This window comes from Eleginops maclovinus, chromosome 17, assembly GCF_036324505.1.
Source record: "Eleginops maclovinus isolate JMC-PN-2008 ecotype Puerto Natales chromosome 17, JC_Emac_rtc_rv5, whole genome shotgun sequence".
Lineage (NCBI taxonomy): Eukaryota > Metazoa > Chordata > Actinopteri > Perciformes > Eleginopidae > Eleginops > Eleginops maclovinus.
In genome coordinates this window covers 11003374-11028317 of record NC_086365.1, presented here as the reverse complement: position 1 = coordinate 11028317, position 24944 = coordinate 11003374, and the positions used below count along the sequence as shown (strand labels likewise).

At 40.9% G+C, this 24944-nt stretch overlaps 2 protein-coding genes across 2 annotated transcripts in view; one reads left to right on the top strand and one right to left on the bottom strand.

Moving 5' to 3' along the window:
* The window catches only part of LOC134879075 (proton myo-inositol cotransporter-like), a 49200-nt gene extending 43787 nt beyond the window's left edge, over positions 1–5413 (bottom strand). The window contains exon 1 of the mRNA XM_063905359.1: positions 4664–5413. Within this exon, the coding sequence (XP_063761429.1) occupies positions 4664–5237 (574 nt within the window). The 5' untranslated portion in view covers positions 5238–5413. The remainder of the gene's footprint in view (positions 1–4663) is intronic.
* A 2821-nt stretch (positions 5414–8234) lies between these two features.
* Positions 8235–24797, top strand: LOC134879521 (mucin-19-like). Its single transcript, XM_063906072.1, is given in 44 exon segments — positions 8235–8283; positions 8602–8646; positions 9285–9510; positions 9889–10018; positions 10141–10204; positions 10536–10618; positions 11067–11262; positions 11346–11471; positions 11557–11677; positions 11941–12076; positions 12158–12235; positions 12343–12412; positions 12535–12672; positions 12794–12943; positions 13129–13223; positions 13299–13431; positions 13607–13850; positions 13990–14030; positions 14205–14293; positions 14608–14762; positions 14850–14988; positions 15152–15256; positions 15721–15915; positions 16089–16161; positions 16253–16422; positions 16592–16748; positions 16910–17020; positions 17159–17300; positions 17448–17476; positions 19423–19503; positions 19506–19622; positions 20071–20312; positions 20469–20655; positions 20849–21074; positions 21243–21409; positions 21550–21619; positions 21944–22053; positions 22143–22174; positions 22261–22414; positions 22517–22554; positions 22673–22780; positions 23271–23310; positions 23445–23553; positions 24023–24797. Coding segments are annotated over 44 exon segments (5373 nt in total). The 3' UTR covers positions 24225–24797.
* Positions 24798–24944: the final 147 nt, after the last annotated feature.

The following is a 24944-nucleotide window of genomic DNA, read 5'->3' as shown; positions in this document are numbered from 1 at the left end:
GATTTGTTTATGCAAAGCCAAATTATCCAGTTGTAAGGCTTTCATGATGTAACTTCACTTAGGAGATTAGTCATGAAATTCTCCGTGTTCTTATGAAACCACAATCAAAATGTCAAGTCAAAAACAACCCATTTCATGAACACACTTCTGTGCTGTGATTTCTACATTATGGCAATAATAACAGCATGAACAAACTCCTCTATAAGTCCAACTGAGATGAGAATTGTGACTTAATTATAATAACCAACCAATTAATTATCAAACCTCCAGATAATAATGAAATGATATCACAATGTAATTGATTGTGCTATTTTTGTGCAGACCTTTTATCTCCTTTCTCTCCAAGGACAGGACAAATCAGCATTAGCAACTGCTAGATAATTATTCAGAAACATGATTGTACACACACTGGGAGGTTGTGTGTTTGTGCATTTGTGTGAGGGAACGGGTTGTGACTAACTAATGCTGTAGGCATCACAGCAGCTTCCTATTAAGAAAAACACTTCATGGCTTTTAAATCTAACCATGGCCACACAGAGAGCACTGATAGAATATCCTGTTTAAGGACTAGTCCACATGTACATGGGTCTTTTTTTAAACATTGCTAATATGCATTTTAGCCTTTCATCTTCACTCAACCAGCATTTAAGTTCACTAAAAACAAAACTGCCAAGACTTTAAGAATGTAAAACACGTTTTCTTATAAAAGCAACACCGCAAAGTCAACAGCCAAATAAATTGCGAAAATTGCCTGAAATGCCTCGATTGGAATCCTTTGTTTACTTCCCTTACATAATGACATCAACCTGTAACGCTTGCGCTTCGAATGGCTAGCGTCCAACACATTGTATGTGAGGCTAAGGGGTGGGCCATCTCTAAGCAGTTAACCAATCAGAGCAGGCTGGGCTCTGGTTTCAGACAGAGGGTGAAAAGAAGTGCGGCAGTATGAGAAAAATAAATACCTTTGAAGGTTAAAGCATATAAACATGTCACAGTAGAGACACAACATCCTCTTTAATGATAGAATAACTCCCCTTATACCTGTTATATAGTTACCCGGAGGATATTTCTCCTTAAATTGAAAAGTCTTTCAATAAGTATCTTGTTTATGCAACAAAACCTCTTAATTTGATAGGATTGACAAGGAATTATTAAAAAACTTGGCATTTTTCAAACGTTCTGATTCATAGCGTGTGTTTTGCTCAGACTAGCATCGGTTTGTATCACACAACAGTTCCTCTGCTCCGGCAAAGGTCAGATCACAATAACGGGCTGGAGCAGACGCTTCTGGGGAGAAATACAGAGGAGCAGGGCTTGGCGGCCTTTCCTGGTTTGACAAACGGCTCCAATGACCTTTTGGCGAGTCCAGTTCAGAAATGCTGAACAGGTCGCGTGTGAGTGTACAGGTGATGGGCTCGGCTAGAATAATTGCATGCGATGAAAAACGTTGCCTTATTACTGTCTCCAGAGGCTAATCGTGGTGCCAGAATGTGTTTCATTATCCATCCTGGCCCGGCTAGTGCATGCTCGTGTAATGAAGATGATTGTATGGGAAAAGGGAGGGGAGGGGATACTTGGAATATAAAAGCTAAAGCGACCCGGGTGATTAGTTTCTTCCACATATTAGCAACCACAGCCTGTGTATGTAAATGAAGTGTGCAGCTGCTTCATTATCGGCATTTACCTTCCCCCACAACTTTCAATATCGGTGGCTCTAAACAAATACAAACATTTAAATGGAATCACGGCCGCAATTGTTGTGTCGATAATGCGTTTAAATGACATAATGGGATGGTATGTTGAATTAAAACTGGCTTTTGATGAGCACCCATTTCCATAAATACATCTATTGGTTAATGACTGTCCATTAACTAGATTTTCAGAAAGTCAGTGTCAATAAAACATCACTGTTCATTTCCACCAGCAACAGGTTTGCAGATATTCTAAAGAGGGCATAACAAGATTCAATCAACCACATAACATCAGCATTATTGCTCACATTGGGATTAAAACAACTCTGTTAATGGTTTGTGTAACATAACATTCATTAAAGACAACCTAAATTCTTATCTGATTATGAAATGTCTACCTTTATGGATCGAATAATCTAGTAAGTTTCTCTGTGTCTTTTTTGTTTTGTTTAGGAATGCAACAATGGATACAGGAAACAAAGATGGAGACGAGTCAATCCAATGAGAATTGCTCTCCCAGTATACTTCCTGCTTATAATGCCGACTGAACATGGCAAGTGGTGTTTCTCCTACTTTACTTTGTGATGACGATGATTTGCATTTCCTTTCTTGGCTAGAGGAATGTTTAACCAACACAAGCAGTCCCAATTGACCTGTTTGCAGCTCAAGATGTACTGTTAGCAGTTGTCTCTTTTACCATGTCGATCTATGAAGAAAGTGGGGGGCTACAAAGGGCGTTTTTCACTGCAATGCTAGTGGTGACAGGGCAAAATTAGAAGCAAGGCTGGTATCAAGATCTTATATTCCTATACATCCATGCATGCAACAGGTGGACTCAACACCTACCATAATGCATCTGTATAGTGCCCAGAGGTTTCTTTGCCTTTTGCATGGCAGTGACTCTTAGTCTTAGTTTTTACATAGGCTCTCTGTGATAGTCATTCTCTAGAAGCACACACTGAGATAACACTGATGACAGCACCAAGGTTATTCTATATCAGACTTCAGAAAGCTCCTTCAGAGCCCTGGGAGACATTATTTAAGAGTTTTAACAGGCTTTAAGTCATGCGCTTAATCCGCCATTTAAAAATCTGTATAAAAACAACTGAATTAGAATGTGCAAGAGGAGTGGTTTTTAAACATTTCTGTATTCTGTTCTTAGAAAACTGGTATAAATCAGAACCATCTCTCCAATTGCATATTGTTCTTCTATTTTCCTGAAAAAGATGGCAGCGTGGTTTGCTTGTCTTGACTGTGAGTCAGCCTTGTTTTTGTAAAATTCCCTTTTCTTACTTTGATTGATTGCACAGAGAAAACAAAGAGAATTCAAATACATTTGAAACACAGCTAGCCTTTGCTCAAAAGCTGTCTTAGTAACAAGAAAGGCGGATTTCCAAACATTTAAAGATACTTTCAACCCTTCACAAGCCTCGTCAATGACTGATTTGCATTCTTCTGGTCAGTGATGGAAGCATTTTTCACAGACTTGTGGTTTGAAAGTTACACAGGGTGTATAATCCATCATTCTAAACATGACGCTTTAATTTAGTTTCCTTTTCATTGCACCCGAGTTGAGTCTTTTCATATCAGCACTTCCTGTCAATCCACTGAAGTCAAAACAAACTTCACTGTAACATCCCGGTCTTCCTACTTTCGGTGTCTTTTTATATAACATGTGTGCAAGTCTGAAATGGTCGTAGTATATCTCCTACTTTTCCAAGCCATTTATCCAGCTGTGATGCCTTCACACCTTTCCACTGGATAGAAAAAAACAGTCATCCATCATCTGCATGCCAGATAAACTAACATATGCTAATCCTAGGCTGACTTGCATCACATGAAGAATTAGAAATTGTACAAACAGGGATCTGAAAGCAAGTCTTGATCAATAATAAAGGGATTTAGGTTGTAAGTAACTAAACCCAGAGCTGTTAACTGGTCAGGGATGTTTATAAAAGAATTAAGCCTCCTGTTTCCCAGTGGCTGACTATGAAGAGAAAATGGTCTGCCATTCCTCCACGTATCATTGAGGAGAGCGCTTACTACTCTCAGAGGAGGCGGCAGACGAGTGCCATCAATGTGGCACTCATCCTGCAAAGCCAGTTTTAACAGCCCTTTGCACAGAGGATGTGACTCATGACTAACAGCAGCCGCTATAAATAATTTGGGGTACATTGAATTCTGATCAGAAGGCGCTTTGCATGTAAAAGCATGAAGAGAGCAGGCGAGGAAGAGCTGATTCAAGAGAGTGAAAAACATTCATGCAGAGTAGAAAGGGAATGTGCAAAAGTGCGTTCATGGGGCAGGAAGAAGGGATGGGGCCAATCAGATAATGTAACTCTGACATCAGCGACCTCACTGACAAGTCTTCTGTGTGCTCTGAGGTAAATCTTGGTTTCCTTTTCGTGCTGGGATAATATCTGCTTCTGATTCCTCATTTAGAGTTAGTTTTCTCTAATCTCTTAATGGTCCCCAACAAAATCTAATAATACTCTTAATGATGATGATAAGAAGGAAAGCAAGTTGTCTAACAACAAGTGCCATGCAGCCAGAGCCAGCAGAGGGCCACGCTGTGTAATTAGAAGCTGTGAGTAATTGCAAATGTCAGGCCTGAGGCAGGAAGACAACCCAAACCCATTACATGTGGGGGGGGGGGGGGTGGTATTCTTTGCAACATGTGACATTAAGGTGCACTTAAGATGATTCTGACCTTTTGAACTTTCTAAAAGAGAGCAAGTGCAGGGGGAATGTGAATGCATAAATCAGTAAAGTATCACATGAGGATCAGTGCTGCAGATAGGCCACTGCTTTCCAATTAAGAGCAACTTCAGTGACATTGCTGATGTATGTGTATGAATCCAAATTACCCCAGGGGTTTTAACTGCTTTAAACTTGTTTACAATTCAGTTTAGGAGAGCAAATTGGGAGAAAATGCTCAATCAAGCATTACAGAGTTTAAACACATGTCTTACCAAGCCCCACTCCAACGATCAGCCTCCCCGCCAGGAACACCTCCTTGCCGGGGGCGGTGCTCAACACGATCCCCCCGACGGTGAAGAAGAAGCTGGCCAGCAGGATGCACACCCTGCGCCCGAAGAGCCCGTTCAGGAAGCCTCCCAGCAGCGCAGACAGGGCGGCTGCAGCCACAGTACTTGATATGAGCACCTCCTGCCACAGGGCGCTCAGCTCCATCTCCCGCTTCAGCAGCAGCATCGCCCCGGAGATCACCCCGGTGTCGTAGCCGAACAAGAAGCCCCCCAGGGCGGAGAACGCCGCCAGGACGTAAACGAAACCCGGCGTGACATCCTGCTGGAACTGCTTTCGGGCAGCCCTCTCCAGGTCTCCCGTGGAAGAAGGGGGCGCGGCGGGAGGACCGGCGGTGGGAGCCGCGGCGGCGGGGGAGGCGCCCTGGCTGCTGATGCTGGCGCTGGACGGAGCCTTGATGAGACTCCGCTCCCCTCCGTCGCTCACTTTCTTCCACCGCTCGCCCATCAGGTTGCTCATACTACGCAGATTGTAGTCATGGTCGGACTGCTTTCGCGACATAGGGGAAACACAGCACAGGACAGGGCTGCTGAGTTGTATTTAATGCAAAAAAAGAAAAGAAAAAACAAACTAATTTAACCCACCCCACCCCCCTCAGTTTGGAGTTGCCACCGCGTTAATTGTCTGCAACCACTCCAAGGTAAAACTGCTGGATAAAGTTGTTCTCCTGCCGTGTGTGTGTCAGTGCATCACATCCCGTGGTCCTGATGGGAGATTTGGAGAAGAGTGGGGAGGAAAGGTGAGATAGGAGGAGTGTAGTGGAGCAGATCGTCACCACCAGCGTCGGCATGACGCAAAGAAAGATTGTTTGGAAAGCACGAGGCTGGAGTGGATCGCTTATGGCGACGATTTAGTTTGCTGCAATTAAAGGAAGTCCTGGATATTATATACTCCAAATAAAAAGCAATACTTTTGTTTACTGTCAGCTGATCAGGATTTATGACAACAGTGACGTTTTATTTTTATTTTATACCAGCACAATACAAATTGCGTACTTGTATACATCGATACATATAACAGTATGCAAATACAGTATGTCCTTAAAAATATAGTCTAGATTTGTAATGATGACAGATTTCATCTAGGCTTTATCTTGCTGTTTCACCTGTTGTGCAGCAGGCTGACTCTTGCATATTAGGAAAACGGCTGCCCCCTGCAGGTCTGGCTGTGGTATTACAGATTCTGTATACAGTCACACAGTGAAAGCCCAATAGGTCTACATTAATTGGGAAATAGCATATCTGTCCAGCTAAGAACATTTTCTAAACATACACATTTATGATCCCAAAATAATTGATTAGAGAAGGTTGGCATTTCAGTTTGGTTTTTTTTACAAGGAAATTATATTTTTGCCACTTTTTGACAAAAGATATAAAAAACTTGAGCTGCGATCAATTCCAGAAACGTAGGCGATATAAAGGATCATTTTTTTTATCTTGAACAAGTCAATCACAGATTCCCAGAGTCGAAGGAGATCTAAGCCTAAAATAACGCCAAACTCCCCTTTTCAAGCTAAGGATCAAACAAACTGTCCCCACGAGGCATTGACAACCCCAGCCTCTCATGTTCAGGAATCCCTCCTATACACACTCAATCATTGTCATTACCTTCCTTCTCCCTTATTGATCAGGCTTAAAACACAGAACAGTAATCTGTGTGAACATGCTTCATGGCTGCAGCCTGGAGACATGCCATGATTGCAAATGCTTTCATGTGAGGAGAGGATCAATATGTGGACAGTGGTGTCCCACAAAATAAAGATTGAGTACGGCCTGAGAATGGATGGTTGAGCCAATTAGAGAAGGAGGGTAATAATGGGACGAGCTTCCTGTACGCATTATGGTGTACATGGTTTCATGAGGGAAACATATAATGGCTCTTCTAAAGGAATTAACCTTGTGACTCCTGCTGAGAAAAGGCCTAAAGTCGGTGACGTGTGTCATCATTTTTAAGATCCGTCCAACATTTCTATGCAGATTCTCTGAAATGAGGTAAGGAATACGGCCCTGATCTGTCCACTAGCTATGACATTTCCTAATACTCATGCACAGGGAATATAGAAAATGTATGATCAGATTCATAAACATGTAGTGAACACATGCATGTACTGTATATCCTACTTATCCAATGTAATAAAAAATGCAATATTGGTTGGATTAATAGTAACTGGGTCACAAAATAAGAAAGCTATTGAAGTAATCAAGACTTTTCAATTATAAAAAGCAACATTTTCACATTGAATATGTATTTAAAATAGAAGAAGCACTCGAATCCAATAAGAAAAGTAGTAGGGGAAATGTTTAAGGAGGTATTGTCAGTGTACAGAATCGGGACTCCATAGGACTGTTGCTTGATTGAGTCTGCTTAAGATATGTGAAGGAAGCAAGTTGCTAACACATGAGCCATACCTCAACCCCATTATTTCCTCAATTGGAATGTAATACAGTATCTTAATTAAAAGCCTACTTACTTAAATCAGTTAGGCGGTAAAGAGATCTAGTGGCTTATTAACACATCAGCAGGCTACGTTAAGTTTTCAGCTCGAAGCATTGAAAGGAATCTGAGTAGCTTAAGAACACTTTTTTCAAACATAATGTGGTGCTTTCCCTCACCCTTGAAATTGAAAAATAACTAACTACATCCTGGTTCATGCAACCTGACCATTTAACCCTTCCTCATTTGTCATATTCTGACCATTGGGTCTTTTGTTAACTTAAGGGGCATTGTGTGGTTTTACAGTGTTTGCCAAAAGCAAGCATCCGTCTCTACATCAGGAAACATTTGGGTTTGAAGGAAAAACCAAATCTCAAGTTTCAAACTCCCTTAGTCTTCCCCTTTGTGTTTGTCCATCAACCGTGGCCTTTTTTGTAGTCAGGATTCTATTTCACACCTACTCATATTTTCCCATTAGGTCATAAATCGAAGGTCTGTTAATGGGCACAGCAGTCAGAGCATTCAGCTACCAAGCTCCCTTTTTCTGGAACCAACTTCCTGTTTTATAAGGGAGGCAGACAGTGTCCAACATTTTAAGAGTGTGTTGAAGACTTCACTTTTGAATAAAACCTATAGCCCGTTTGTTTTGTATTTCACGTTCTATATTGCCTTTTCTTATTTCCTTGTCATTTTATTTATCTATGTCGTCTATGTTTGTTAACGTTTAAATCCCACTGAAACAAACGTGTTTTGTCATATTGGGCTTTATATATAAATAAACTATGATCTAATTTGAAGGGGATTGTTGGGATACCCAGGAATAGATTTATGTAACTGAAAATGTTTTATGATTTGCAGGATATACCTCAATATGTGATCATTTCCAAATTTCTCTTAATCTTTAATCCTAATATTTTTTTTTCTTTCTAGTTTCCTGGTTTGTGTGTGTGCACAGGATGGGTGGTTCAGAGAGCTGGACGCTGCATATAAAGCCATGTGTTGGGCTGTTGCTGCAGTTGCCCCTGGTTTCACCTGCTATCCTGCAGCAACAGAGCCACAGGCAGCATGGCCTCACAGCGATGGATACTGGCCGTCTGCGTGTCTCTAGCCTCAGGTATCAATTACTCTTTGAATCATTTGAATACAGTTACATTTTTCCAAGCTAATAATTGACAAGGAACTAGGTGAAATATACAATGTCACCACATTTCTTTAAAAGGAAAAGCATAAATAGATACATGGTAAAGATGCAATATTATTTGAGACATTTTTTAATTTTTAAGGCTAACAATATTTTTGCTGTCACGTGATTATTAAAAAAAGTAATTATTACTACCATTTCTCTATTTTGAATTTGCACATTGTAACAGTAACCTGCTATATCCATTTATTTGTGTTAAAAGTAAATCTTGACTCAGGATTTCTCTCCTAGTGTTAGGCACAGGGGAATCGGTCACGACAACAGAAAGTCAGAAGTGTGAGTAAACCTTTGTTGTCATTATTTGGTCCTAATCAGTTAATTTGATATAAAACAAATATAATTTACAATTTGTTACCAATAATTCAAACATAATTGCTATCCTATTTATTTTAAGAGGTTAAATCGTTTGCATTTCTTATAAAATGTATTCCCTTCATTGTTCAATTTAACTTTTTGAATCCTTTCAAAATGTTTACAATTTTATTCGCTTTGGATTTTTTGTGTTTCTAGACCTTTTTCACACGACAATTTCACTGTACTGTTTTACCATATAAGATTGTGTATGTAGAAAGTAAAACCCTATTTGATTTATTTTTTACAGATTTGTATAGTGATAGGGAATTATGTGGCTTATTTATTTAAAATTGGTACTTATATTCAACGTTTCTGATCAGATATTACGAGAAAAGGAGGATTCACATTGTCTGTGTTGTTTTGAAGGAGAGGGATGTAAAGTTCTTACATTTCATTATTGAGTTATGATGATTTAATGGATAGTATTAAAGCGTTTAGCAGGAAAAACAGAACACATTTTGAAAGTGATATTTCAACCCTTAAAAAAACAAAGCACCAAAACTGAATTGATTTATTATTGAGCTCCGTTATGTCGTTGTTAATCAGTAACTTGTTCTCAGACACTTGCAAGACTTTTGGCAGTGGTGTCGTCCAGCCTTTCAACGGTTCAAGTTTCTACGTTCGGTCCAACTGCATGTTCATCCTCACCCGCTTCGCCCACAACCGGGTGGAGTGTGACATCACCACACGGCGAGGGGACAACGGGCTGCTGGTCCAAGTCGAGATCATCATCAACAAAGTCAGGACTGTTGTGCAGAATGGAAGCATCCGGGTGGAGGGGAAAAGGTTCGGACCAAACCAAAACTCACCCTGACCCTGTTTTATAACAGAAATAAACTTCAGATTGTTTTTCCCAGGAACAAATCATTCACTTACAGTATATTCTTAATGTTATCAATGTTAGTTGATTATTAGCTTTGACTTTTGGGCTCTAGATTGTTAATAGTTTGTCTTTCCAGGTGAGTTAAAAAAATAAAAAGAGTCAATTTAATACCTAACTAGTTTTATATTGTTTTAAAATCAATGAGGCAATAAGGAATAAAGAATGTTCCCCTCAGTCAGAAGTCCTGAAGCTGTTCAAGGTCAGGTCTTAATTTAGTCTGAAAAAGAGGAACCTGTTTCCTGTGTCTGTGCTGATACCTCTTTATATTAATTTGTTGACAGTGTTTCTCTTCCATACGACCACACCTACCAGCACATCTTTCAGTACGGCATCTACACCAAACTGAAGAGTTCCCTGCTTCCTCTGTCCCTCACCTGGCACAATGTACCCGGAGGAGTAGACGTTCTGTGGGTGAGTTAATAACATCCAGTACCATGGACCCATCATCCTTGTCTTGGATTATTCACCTGTAGTTCAGGACTGCAGAACAATAACCTCACCCACTGAACCTTTATAAAAAACGTGTTGTTAAGGTGGAGTTGGAGCAGGAGCTTAGCACCGACATGACTGGACTGTGTGGAAAACACAACGCCCCAGGTACGTTGGTTAAAAGACCAAATTAATAACACGTTTTTTTAGCAGAAGTGCTTTTATTTGTAGCGGTAATTATAATTTTGGAAGGAGCAGAAGTAGTAGTCATTATAACGGCCTATAAACGAGTTGTATATCGAATAAATAAATTAAGCTGCATACAAACAATTTAATAAAGAAAAAGTCCAGTGAGAACACAAGTGTAAAATAAATTGGACTGGAAGTATTTCTAATCATTATAATGTAGCTTGTTATGCTAATGCACACATTTAGCTATTGCCAAATGTTGACATTTTTATGCCTCGCTCTTAAGAATTTACAATTTTCCTGAAACTAGGCAACAAGCAGCAGTTGATCACTAACAGCGCGCTTGCTGACGAAACGTGTCAAACCCGAGATCCTGTCTCCACTTTCAGTCAAGTAAGTGAACTGTGGCAAGATAATATGATACCCAGACCCCACCCAACCAGGATTATGGAAGAATCAGCTTTTAGTATTATAAATGTGTGGGCCATTGATGACTATTTAAAATGTCTCTAGACCCCCCCCCCCCCCACAGTGGTCCGGGTTGGTCCAATGTTTATGTTGTTACTGCGATATCTCTACTCAGTGGTAATCGGCTCCACATATCGTCACTGTCCCAGAAAATAGAGGTTTCATTTCCCAATCCAGCAGCACAGATGTTACGTATATATGCTTATAATTGTTCAGCAATATCAATAAACTTAAAATGAAATTAATTTAAACCTTGAACCCGCCCTCAGAAGTCCAATGCCTACCCCTGCATTTAGGTTCTACCACCAGGCCTGACAATACCATAATATGAAATTGTTCCATATATAAGTGTTTTCTCTCATGATATTTGTAGACATGCAGAGAGTTCTTTTCCTACACCCTGGAATGTCTGCTAGGTCAGACGCATCACTATGTCCAACTCTGTGAGGAGAACATTTACGGCTACAAAGCAAGCAGATACATCGGCTGTGCTTTCTTCAAAGAAGTAATCGCACAGTGTGGAGACAACAGCCATGCCTCACAAATTTGGAGAACGGTAACCAACTGTGGTAGGTGCTCTTTAAAACTAGAAGTTCTTCAAATGTTGACACTTATTTGATTGACACTTGCCTGTTTCTGTGTGTTCATGCAGAGAAGCCCAGCTGTCCCGGGGATCTGGTTTATGTGGAAATGGGTGTGGCCTTTGTCCCCAGCTGTTCCAATCCAAACCCAACCTCCTCCAACCAGGAACTCACCAGCTCCTGTGTCTGCCCTCAGGGTGAGCACTATCTGCCTTTATGATGTAGCTCTTTATTTCTCATTAGCCTACACAAGTCTAAAAGTTAGACTCATTTGTGTTGTAGGTACGGTGCTCAATGATCACGCAGATAGCTACCAGTGTGTGAGTGTGTCAAGCTGCCCGTGTGTGTTTGATGGTAGAAGCTACTTATCCGGAGAAATACGCAGCACCAAGTGTCAGTCATGGTGAGTGGGTGGGAGTACTGTTTTTAAACTTACTCTGATTCTGATGGATCCTGTCCTCCTTTTTAGAAGCTCTCCTATACCTCAAATAAAAAAGAAATGCATCCAATGATTTCTGTCATAAAGGGGGTATTTTATTCCTTTAATTGATATGTGTTGTGCCAAAACCTTGACAAAAGCACCAATTGCAAGTTATTTTTTCTTTTAAATATAAATGATCCATCTGAATTTTTTTTGATCTGAGTTTTTCCTCGTATTTTCCACAGTATGTGTGTCGATGGGAAATGGCAATGCTCTGAAAACCAATGCCCCTCAAGATGTGTCGTCGAAGGGCAGTTTGTGACATCATTTGATGGCAAACAATATGCACTTCCTGGTAAATGTACATATGTGGCTTCACAGGTGAATGTTTCTCACTACCCCAACATGTAAAATTAACCCATGATGTCTTTTTATGGTACTAACTTTGCTTGTATTTTCAAGGGTCTCAACTGGACAATAACAATAGAGTTTTCCAAAAAGGCACCCTCACTAGAAACAGTTATTCTTCAGCTTTTTCAGGTACTAGCACTCCTCAAGGTTGAATTTAAAATGATACTATCCTCAAACAATCATGGAACAGTAATGAACAGTCATTAAATATAAACACTCTGTTGTGGGTTTTGCAGGAAACGTATACATTCTCTAAAAACATGGTTCAAATTGGAGGGGAAAAGATCACTGAACTTCATCAATCTGGTAAAATAAATGAGAAGAACATCTGTCCATTTAATCTCTTTGTTTGTCTTGGATTTGCTATTAATCCATCATGGCCTGGTAACACAACCACTGATCACTCACCCCCCTCTGTCACCTGTCAGATCACGCTCTGGTTTTCTGGCAGTCCTCCGTGTATGCTCAGGTCGACACATCTTTTGGTATGAAGATCCAAATCCAGATGTCTCCTGAAATCCAGCTGTACATCACCCCACCCAAAAACCAAACTGGCATAATCTCAGGTTAGGACCTCAGTCTGAAAACAAGCCGAAATGTACAACGACTCCACCAAGACCCAATAAAAAAACAATTGAAAAGATGATGTATTCTTTGTTATGTTAACTCATACCGTCTGTCTTCCAGGTCTCTGTGGTAACAACAACAATGACACCACAGATGACTTCACCACCAGCAGCGGGATCATAGAGAACTCGGCTCAACCATTCGCTCAGTCCTGGAGCGTGGGTGCTTGTGCAGTGAACATACCGGACGCCTGCATCAACACTGACAGTGGTACCAATGACAAACAAAACACATATACTTCTAAAATGTTGGAAATCTGGGAAGAATTCCTTCTGTATATCAGTAATGAGAAGTTGTTTTAAGAAAAACTGGTGTTACATTTTGATTTTAGAGCACTGAAAATGTGCCTGTGTCTTTGGGATATGATGCAATTAACCTAATATGTATTTTTGCAGAGATTTTTGCTGATGAAAAGTGCTCTGTGTTGAACAACCCCACTGGGATATTTTCTAAGTGCCATGGTCATATCCCTACTAATCACTACCATACGGTAAGGGGCCTTTTGCGCAAATGAAATCCTTGTTGTCAACAATTAGTGGTTGACTTACACTGTTTTTATTTCTAGGCTTGCATCAAAAGAACATGTAACTGTGGCAGCACCTTGTCTCAGTGCCTGTGTGTTGCTCTGGGCAGCTATGCCAAAGCCTGTGCCAGTCTGGGGGTTGTGATTGGTGACTGGAGGGAAGCTACCGACTGCAGTGAGTTCAGCTTTCATTAAAATACCAATTATTCCGTGTGCATTCTCTTTATTTTACACAGTCCACTGAGAAGAGCCTATGTAGTATGTTCAAGTTGTTGAGATTGTTTTTTTAATTTCAATTTACTGATAACAATTTAAGTATGATACAACTTTAATCTCCCTGCCGGTCGCAGCTCTGAAATGTCCGAACAACCAGGAATTCTCGTACGAAATGGAAGCCTGCAAACACACATGCCGTTCCCTGTCCGTCCCCGACCCCCGCTGCGAACTGGGCGACGCTCCGGTGGAAGGCTGCGGCTGTCCGGAGGGAACTCACCTGAACCAAGGAGACATCTGTACCCGAAAGGCAGAGTGCGATTGTCCCTACAATGGCGGGACCACCCCACCAGGGGCTGCTATTATCGACGGACGAAACTGGTGGGCGTTTAAAACTTAAATATCATCAATCATAACATTTTACCGGTTGGTTGAGGCTCTTACCCGATGTATTTTTGACTCAATGCTGTTATAGTGTGCTCAGTCTACATCTCATAATCTAATCATGTGTTTATTGCAGCCTCTGTGTCAATGGAGAACTGAACTGTTCCCAGGATTGTGGTAAATATATATCTTGTTTCATCCTTTGTTATATTTGGCATCATTTTTATTCATTTGTAAAAAGTGTAAATTCACCGAAGTTTCGATATAAAAAAAACACAACTCTAGTTTCTGCTAAAAAACAGGAAAGGAAAAACTTTACAGTGTGACATGTTTTGAAACTGTTTAACACAGGGTGCAGACATGGGAAGGTTTGTGTGCACTGCAGCGAGTACCCTGTCAACACTGTTCAGAAAACCTGTGAGAGCCTCAGCAAACCAATGGTAGGTCAACAGATGATATGTTTATATACATGGCTTACTTATTCCTGTTTCATTATTCCTTCTACATTTATGCTGAAAGATAACCTGTGAAAACTGTTAGTTTAATAACATTTATTCTATTATTCCTTGTTTAGTAGAAAAGAATAAAGGAAACTATTTGCTGAGATTTTACTCAATCCATTTGTTTTCTATCTTTGCTACCTGTCATTGAATTGCATCCCGTACATTCACCCTTTATACAAAACTGGATTCTTTTATTGTGATTGGTACACATTTGCTTAAGCTAGAATATTGTCTATTGGTGTGATTTCTAGGGTTCCAATATGACCTGTGAGAGTGGATGTTACTGCCCACATGACCAGTTTGAGGACCACCGTGGAAACTGTGTTTCTCTTGATAACTGCACCTGCGTGTACAGCGGCAAAGTATTCAGTGCAGGACAGCATGTCAGCACCAACTGTAGAACATGGTAACACCTGCTGCTTTTCTACTTGTTTATTCAAAAATGTTGATGATGCAGAGGCTGACTAAAAGGATGTCATCACTCTGTTTTCAGTGTCTGTGGTCAGGGGCAGTGGCACTGCAGCGATGAGCCTTGTTCTGGGAAATGTCAAGTTTACGGCAACGGACACTACCAGACGTTTGACTCCAACTGGTACCGCTTTGACGGACAATGTCGGTACACACTAGTAGAGGTGAGACCAAACATTGAAGAGGGAATGAAATCATCCGTTTAAATGTCTCTTTGTTGAAGCTTTGTCCATCTCCAATGCATCCAAATACTACAAGCCATTTTAAAAAGAACACAGTTTGCCCTATTCTTTAACAACACTGTGTTTTCTGCTGCATTTTCTTCAGGATGGCTGTGGAAATGAAAACAGCACCTTCTCTGTCAGAGTGGAGAGTGTCCCCTGCTGTGATGAGGCACTCACCTGCTCTCGCTCCATCGTCCTAGACTTGCAGGTGGAAGCTTTTTCCTTTAATATCCATCTTTCTTCACTTCTTCCTCTTTATTATCCATCTTTATAAAGATTTAAATGCAAGACTCGAGACAGATTCAGAATATGTCTTTACTTGGGAATAGTTTGGTACTCAGACAGGCAAGTTATCCAGTCAAGACAAAAACAAAAGGTGAGTTTTAGGTAAAACAAAGCTGAAATTGAGGTAAACTAAATACTTGGAAGAAAGAACTGGCACTAAAGAAGGGGATCTACAGACTTAATATAATACAGAAGGAACGATAATCAGGGATAGTTGAAATAAATCAAACAGGCAGTAAGTGAAGTATCTGAGCTGAGAGAAGCTGTGATCATTTCAAATGTAAAATACAACAGGGATAAATGACAATAGAAAGTCATGAAGCAGCAAAGTCTGATCTTCATCAACACATTCCAATACCATGATTTGTACCTGTGTTGTCATTTAAGGATCAAGTCACCCTGACACTGAGCGACATGAAGGTGACGAGACGCTACCATGAAGGCTGGACCCTGCAGGGAGATTCACTCTACTCCACACACACTGTCGGACTTTACATCATAATCTCAGTGCCAAGCAGAGGGATCACTCTCATCTGGGACAAACACACCCGCATCACTATAGAGCTGCAAGCACACTGGAAGGTGAGGGATTGGTCACCTTAGCCTAAAGAATGTTTATAGTATGCACTGCTAAGCTTAAGCTTAACATTGAATGTTTACTGATTTATTTAACTCAAGTCAACTTCCAAACCTAAGTGTACTTTTGGTTTTTTGAAATGCGTATTATATTGAATTTGTAATCATTTCATTTGCAGAACCGAGTCTGTGGCCTCTGTGGAAATTTTGACTTCAATGAGATGAATGACCTACAGATAAGTGGCTCAGCAGGTAGACCGGTTTCTCTCTTTTTCTGTTGCAAAGAACCTTTACTGTTTTTAATGTTGGACAATATAACATATGTAAAAAATTCTGCTTTTAGTGATGTCCAGCCCCTTGGCATTTGGCAACAGCTGGAAAGTGGCCACCCCTCCCTGCTCGGATGTGACTACAGAGATATTTCCATGTGAACGCAACTCCTACTGCGCAGCCTGGGCCCAGCGGCGCTGTATGATCATGACAGGAGACACCTTCAGTGAATGCCACTTAAAAGTATGCATTTCACATATTGAGTATGCCACCAGGATAAGGAGCTGTATACCTGTTAATGTCTTTAATTGTTATAGATTCAAATATTTTGCAAGATGAAACCATATGACTATTTACAGAAATTGATGCCCTTTTATTAAAAATCTTTTCTGGATCTTCTACAATCCCCCAGGTAGACCCAACTCCTTTCTACATTGCCTGTGTGCTGGAGTCCTGCTCCTGTGAGTTTGAAGGCAAGTTCCTGGGCTTCTGCACGGCCGTGGCAGCCTATGCAGAGGCCTGCAGCGACCAGGATGTCTGTATAAATTGGAGAACACCGGATTTGTGTCGTAAGTAAAAATAATTCTTCTTCCTCAGAAATTTCACTTTTTTGTGGGCAATAGTCGAGAGCTAAAAGTTGAATTGAATTAATTATATCTAACAATCCATGTGATGAAAAGTTTGTTAGATACTGAGTGTTAACTTTAACCTGTGATCATTTATACCTTAGCGGTCTACTGTGACTACTACAACGAGCAGGGCCAGTGTAGCTGGCACTATGAGGCCTGTGGTAAGATGCTAACCTGCGGCAAGGACAACTACCTCACTCACAAGCTGGAAGGTAACAGGACTCTCTCAGTTGTAGGTCTGATTCAGACAGTATTGTAAACAAACCCACCTTACAATTATGATATCTATTTAATGTTTGTTCCATTTGCGCATGTAAAATAAAAAATGATGTGTATTTTTCCCCAAAAAGGCTGCTACCCAAGATGTTCAAAGGAGGAGCCATACTTTGATGAAAATACTGGTGAATGCACTAACCTGAACAAATGCACCTGTGAATTTAATGACACCATCATTCAGCCCAGGGCAGTGGTGATGATAGAGTCTGTTGAGTGGTAAGTTGGACCATTCTTAATATAAATATAGTATGTTAAAATATGTAATTGTTCAAGATAAACATAATATGAAAAAATAGTGTGAATCTCATAAGTCATTACATGGATATCTGGATTTTTCTGACTCTTTTACATTGTTTTTGTCAGCCACTGTGAAAATGGAAAAGTTATTTGCTGTGAGTATCAATTTAAGTCATGTTCCTCTTCATGTACTATTTCATTTGTCAATTAATTGTTATCAAATGTAAACAACACATTTGTAGCAATCAGTTTTCTAAAAGTTTAAGATTACAGTACATGCAACTTTAAAGAACCTGACTCGAAACACCCGACCGCAATTCCACCTTTTATCCCAACAGCATCTCCAACCACCACTGCACCGGCCACCACCACTACATACAGCTCTCCTACCACCACAGTTTCAACTACAACTGAAACAACTGTGTTTTCCACCACCGTTACTACACCACCAACTACAGCTGTCTTACCTACGACTGAAACATCATCAACAACACCCCGCAGCACCTCATCACCAATGACAACCACTTCCAGTGTCTCGACTACCACCGGTGATAGGTCTACCGTGCTTTCCACCACCATTATTACACCACCAACTACAACTGGCTTTACTACAGCTAAAACATCATCAACAAGGCCCCCCACCACCACTACACCAATAACCTCAACGGCACATACTAGCAATGGCACTACTCTTCATCCTACTACCACTACACAAACAACAACTGACAAAACTACAGCTGAAACATCATCAACCCCCCCCACCAGATCTTCACCAACTACTTCTACTGGAGATTGGTCAACTGTGCTTTCCACCACTTCTAAGCCAATAACCACAACTGCCTCTACTACATCTGGAACGTCATCTACAACACTCCCCAACACCTCTTCACCAATGACAACCAATGCCACCGTGTCAACTATTACTGGAGATTGGTCACCAACAGCCACAACTGACTCTACTATCAGTGAAACAACCATGTATCCAACCAACACTACACTAACAACGGCTGGAACATCATCAGCAGTGCCCCCCACCACCTCTTCACCAACGACAACCAATGCCACCGTGTCCACTTCTACTGGAGATTGGTCAACTGTGCTTTCCACCACTTCTAAGCCAATAACCACAACTGCCTCTACTACATCTGGAACGTCATCTACAACACCCCCGAACACATATTCACCAATGACGACCACTGTCTCAACTACTACTGGAGATTGGTCACCAACAACCACAACTGACTCTACTACCAGTGAAACAACCATGTATCCAACCAACACTACACTAACAACGGCTGGAACATCATCAGCAGTGCCCCCCACCACCTCTTCACCAACGACAACCAATGCCACCGTGTCAACTACTACTGGAGATTGGTCAACTGTGCTTTCCACCACTTCTAAGCCAATAACCACAACTGCCTCTACTACATCTGGAACGTCATCTACAACACCCCCGAACACATATTCACCAATGACGACCACTGTCTCAACTACTACTGGAGATTGGTCACCAACAACCACAACTGACTCTACTACCAGTGAAACAACCATGTATCCAACCAACACTACCCTAACAACGGCTGGAACATCATCAGCAGTGCCCCCCACTACCTCTTCACCAACGACAACCAATGCCACCGTGTCAACTACTACTGGAGATTGGTCACCAACAACCACAACTGACTCTACTACCAGTGAAACAACCATGTATCCAACCAACACTACACTAACTACTGCTGCAACTTCATCAACAACACCCTCTACCACTGCTAACGTCTCAACTACTCCTGGAAATTGGTCAACTATGAATCCTTCCACCATTACTACATTAATTACCACTGCCTCAACTACAGCTGAAACGTCATCAACGATCCCTGCTACCTCTACACTGATGACGCCCATTACCAATGTCTCAGCTACTACTGGAGGTGGGTCAACTCTGTTTTCCTCCATCAGCACACCAGGTATATGCCAAGTATTTGTTGCACTTTGCTCTCTTTTCATCAGTTAACCAAGCAGTCAGATCCTTAATTTACCAGTGTTTTATTCATGTCTAAATTCACTGTCTCTTACTGTTTTGTGTCAATCGAACCACCAGGGTGTGAGTGTGTAGACCTGAAGAGGAAACAAAGCTGGGGTTGCGGTGAGACGTGGACCGAGGACTGCTTCGATAAAAGCTGTAGGACGGGAAGATAGTGTTGACTTCAGTGGTTTGTCCAGAGTCTCCAATTCCTAAATGCCCCAGGGACCGGGCCACAAAAGTCTGGGATGGATGCTGTGAAACATGGAAGTGTGACTGTAAGTTGTCTGTCTCTGCCACTGTATGTCTCTAGAACAGCATCAAGTCATTTTGCTCTCAATTCCTTTGGATCATCCACACTGATGTATCTGTCTTTATAACAAAATGTATTCAAGGAATTCTAAATGCTAAAGGTAGGATGCTAACATACTCTAATTGCAAGCTAAACATGCTAACATTTTGCAGGTAATGTTTACTATGGTTACCATCTTAACTTTTACGTATTAGCACTGAAGACAGATTACTGGTAAAACTGGATGTTTTCGCAGGTATTTGGTAATTAAATCCCCACGATTATTACAATAAAATTGCTCTCCATCTAATAGTTGTTGCAATGTTTTAGTCTGGACCAAAGTGGTGAATTGATGTACCAAAAAGGCCATCCCTAGTGGCTCACATCGCTAGGTCTGAAGGAAAAATTTACTTCTTATTAAAATCCCATCTTAGGTCGCTGTGAGCTCTATGGGGATCCCCACTACATCTCTTTCCAAGGGGTAACCTTTGATTTCCTGGACGATTGCACCTACATTCTGGTGGAGGAGCAGACACCCCATTATCATCTGACCATCGCTGTGGACAACTTTGAATGTGTGGCAGGCCTCCCAGGCTCGTGTGCTAGAGGCATCATCATGAAATATCAGAACAGCACAGCTACACTCAGTATCCTTCCAGATTTGTTTCAAGTGCAGGTAGGATATATACAACTTACATACTTATTTAAAGTACTACACTTCTTCATGAGCCCTTCGAAAATATATTGACGATTAAGCTAAAAGGAAGCAGATGATCAGCCGATTACTTTTGAATGAGAGAGGTGGTTTGATGTTTGATCTTACGTGCTCTAGGCCACTCTGAACAACGTGACCATACAGCCGCCATATGAGGAGCCTGAGTGGAGGTTTGAGACCACCGGATACGTAGTGTCAATCGTCCTCCCAGACCTGCGCTCTTATGTCTCCCTCAGTCCGTCTTACACCCTGGTGGTCAGCCTGGCCATGGAGCACTTCCTCAACAATACCCAGGGACAATGTGGTGAGTAATGGATTGAAATGGAGTGGTTAAGTGCATATTTTGTATCCATTTTAAAAATGTCAATGCATCTTTACATAACCCTTGAAAGTCCCAGACTCCTTTTATGAAATAGTTTAAAAAGACTGAGAACGATAGAAATGGAAGCTTAAAGCTAGTGTGTTTATGTCGATTCACACCTCTTCATCTTCCCCAGGAGTGTGTGGTGTTGGATCATGTGTCCGTAAAGGAGGTCTGATCGAGGATGACAGTTGCTGTGGTCAGACAGCCAATGACTGGGTGTACGACGACCCCCTCAAGCCCGTCTGCGCTTCTGCCCTCAGAGACGTACCTTGTTTCTCAACCACTGTAGTACCCACAGTCACACCCACGTCCTCCCCTCCCTGCAAAGCTAGCCTACTCTGTGAGCTGCTACAACACCCGTAAGCTCAACACACTAACACACACACATTCACCTACTAACCACCATGACCACTTGTTCTAGTTTTGTCTATGTTCTATACCATCCTGGGCTGTCTGTCTGTCTGTGTCTTGAGTCGTGCCATGTTGTATTTTACATACCTAAAATCTAATCTGTTCTGTTTCCCCAGAGTCTTTTCAGATTGCAGACCGTATGTGGATCTGGATCTTAAAATGAAGAACTGCAAGTTTGATTCGTGCAGGAATGGTCCTTGCCCTTCATTAGAGCAAGCTGCTGAGGAATGCAAGAATGTGCATGTGTGTGTTGACTGGAGAAACCTGACCAATGGGACCTGTGGTATGTATCTTTTATCCTTTTCTTATACTGTAAAGCATAGCCAGACAGACTAGGGACCTTATATATTTGCAGACATGTGTTTTCTGGACCTGACTGTAATGATGATTTGATTAAAAATGCCCAATGTGTTCATGTTGCAGATGTGACGTGTCCAGCAGAATTGGTTTACAGAGAATGTGAAAACAAGCCGGATGGATTCTGCCATAGAGGGTTTGTTTAGTTTCCCTTAAAGAGGCCCTATCGTGCTTTTAGGGGCTTCCCTTACCTGTAGTATGTTACAAAGGTTTCTGTGCATATAAATGATCTGCAAAGGCAAAAATCTAAAAGTTCCCTCCAGAGTGAGTTTCTCTCGCACACACTCCCCCCCCTGCCTGAAACGACTGAAAAAAATAAAGCACTTTTTGGAAGATTATAGCATGTAAACAAATATTAACTTGAAAATGAAATTACTAAAATAGCATCCTTACACTTGTTGTAAAAAGCATTTTCTCTGTCAAGATTTTAACCATTTATGTTCCTCTTCTGGTTTTACAGAGCATATTATCAAGGCGACACTCCTGAGAGCTACATTGGAGGCTGTTTTTGTCCCAGTGGCCAATTCAGAGCAGACAATCACTCAGACACCTGTGTGTCCGACTGCCCCTGTGAGTACACTGACCTATAAGGCTGACCATCACATCTATATGTTTATGTTGTCATAACTACTCATAATGTAGATTTTCTCCTCCTTCAGATTGTAAAGGACCACTTGGTGAGCCCAAAATGGTGAGTATCTGTCTCAACAGAGCGTAACAAGGAGTATCTCTGACTCTAGATCCGATTTAAAAGGTATTTCTCCACCTGTCTTGCAGCCTGGTGAGGTGTGGCGGTCCGGCTGTAGCCAGTGCACATGTAACAAACAGACTCTCAAGGAGGAGTGTGTTCCCATTCCCCCTGTGGTAACTCCCGTCTGTAACCACACTGCTGTACTGGTGAACAACTCTTGCTGCGGTTATCAGATTTGCGGTAAGCACTGGCACGTCATAAACATTTAAAATGATATGTCTTGTTCCTAGATTTGCTTAACTCCTTTAAAACCAAATAACACACTATGTCTTATTTTTTCAGTTGAGAAGACATGCAGTTATCATGGAAGAACGTACAAGGTATGTTGCGTCTTATCTTATAACAGACTATAGTGTTTGACAAAGGAAAGTGTTTCGTTCTATGTTTTACATTGAAATGAATTATGTCCTCTCATGGTTTCTCTGTTTGTGTGTGTAGAAGGGAGACCGATGGAAGGATGCCACCTATCCCTGCACGGCATTTAGTTGCAGCGAAGAAGGAATTCAGACTTTGACTAAAGTCTGTCCTACAGAAGAGTGTCTGGAGGTACTACACACCCTACCATGTTCCTTAAACTCATCATTTTACAAGCCTTATTTCGATTAGCATCGTAGGAATTACTGGAATTTCCACAGGATAAACCCTTTTTTCACAATAACAAAAATCAAAACATTTCATTCACATTTATACTTGAGATTCCAGAGTGCATGCAAAAGCTAAGTGGACTAAAAGAGCTTGTTTACAAAAGAAACCCTTAGCAGAGGTCAGGACTAAGCCACAAATGTCCTTAAATCCTTGAATCACCCCTGGGCTATACAAACAAATTATTTGCTTTTTAACGTGTATTAATTTTCCTCACTAAATATATAATATATATATATAATATAATGTTTGTTAATCAATAGCCCCTGGCCTTCTGTCACCTGTAAATGTGGCCCGTGTAGGCTTAGGAAGGAAAAAGAGATTAAATATTTGGAATAAAGAAGCTGATTTAAGCCATTAAGTGAACTTTGAGTTGTTGTGTTTGATCTACCAGGAGGACAGGATTTGGGATGACCAGCACTGCTGCTTTACATGTGAGTTCAGTTAAAGATACGAGAGTCATTTATAATTTAACACTCTTGCAGTAGAGGTTTTTAAGTTAAGTGATGTGGTACTTTTCTGCATCCATAACTTCATGAAGAGTTTGGTTTACTTCTTTTGACTTCAGGTAACCAGAGCTGCGCTCCGAAGATGACCAGTCTTAACCTAACAGTAGACAGCTGTAATGCCGTCATACAGATGCCTGTGTGTCATGGCCAATGTGTTTCTGAGTCCAGGTAAGAATTCATATACTTGTCACTGATGAATAGCCAGTGCAGTGGCCGTTCATCAAATATACATTGTTCTAGCATGCAAAGCAGATATAAAATATGCTTATTGTACAACACATAAGCTCTTAATAGTGTATGGATTAAGAGCACCCACACCACATGCTTTGTTATACATTGCACTTTTTAACATTGTTATTCTGATAGTAATCCCCATTTGAAAAAGCTTAACAGTAATCAGATTACGTCTTTTTTTATGTAACATAACGTAAAACTGTTACATGTAATCTAGGACTCCCCAAGCATGCCAACAAAAACAGCCAATCAACACATTCCTTGTTTTTTTCTTGCCGAGGACTCATTTTTTCTTCCAGTCATATGTGCGATCAACTCTTTCTCTCTCCCCTTCATCTTACTTACTCGCTTCACCTGTCCCACTCTCCCCCCCCTCTTTGCTTTTTTGTTCCTCCACACACAGGGTGGTGTTACGCAGTGACCTGCAGGTGGAGCAGAAGAGCTCCTGCTGTGTGGAGACAGGCTCTGAGAGGAAATTAGTGACCCTGCAGTGCTTCGACCACACCACCAGGAACTACACCTACAAGCACATCACCAGCTGTGAGTTCAGAGGCTGGGGCTTCGGTAAAGAAGACCTAAGTACAGTTACTAAAGGAATGTACTAAAGCATCATTTTGAGAGGCTTGTACCTTACTTGAGTATTTTAATTTCCTGCTTCTTATATACCACTATAATTCAGAGGCAAATTCTATAAGATTTAATCCACTACATTTATTATTTACTTTAGATTTATAAAAATATAATCAACAAATAATGTTTTATGTTTTATTTTATGATAAGATACACTTTATTGAACCCTTAATGAAACTCAAAATCGACCTGCCATTAGGTATACAATAAAAAACAATGTCCTCCTTTTGCATGATTCTTTTCCATCCAATGATATACTATTTTGTTTTACGTCAAGTAAATTGTGATGCTCATACTTTTGTATTCGAATGCAGTACTTTTACTTATCAGAGTATTTTTGCACTGTGGTATTGCTCTTTTAAAGTAGAGTACTTTATCCACCACTGGACATGCTGCAGCAAAAATGACCAACAGCACAGACTGGACATATAATGTATTAAAATTGAATAGTTAATAGTTGAAAATCCTTCATATTCAACATCTGTTTTTGTTTTTCAAAGCAATAACTGAATCAGTTTTCTATCAAATAAACTCGACTAATCAACTAAGTATGTGGTATGTATTTTCTTTTGTGCAACATAAAAGTATTAAACCAAACTGTGTGGGAGAGAAACTCTTTGTGGAGGGAACATAGGGATTTTAGCTTTTGCAGACCATTGACATGCACCAAAAACTATATACCACACTACAGGGAA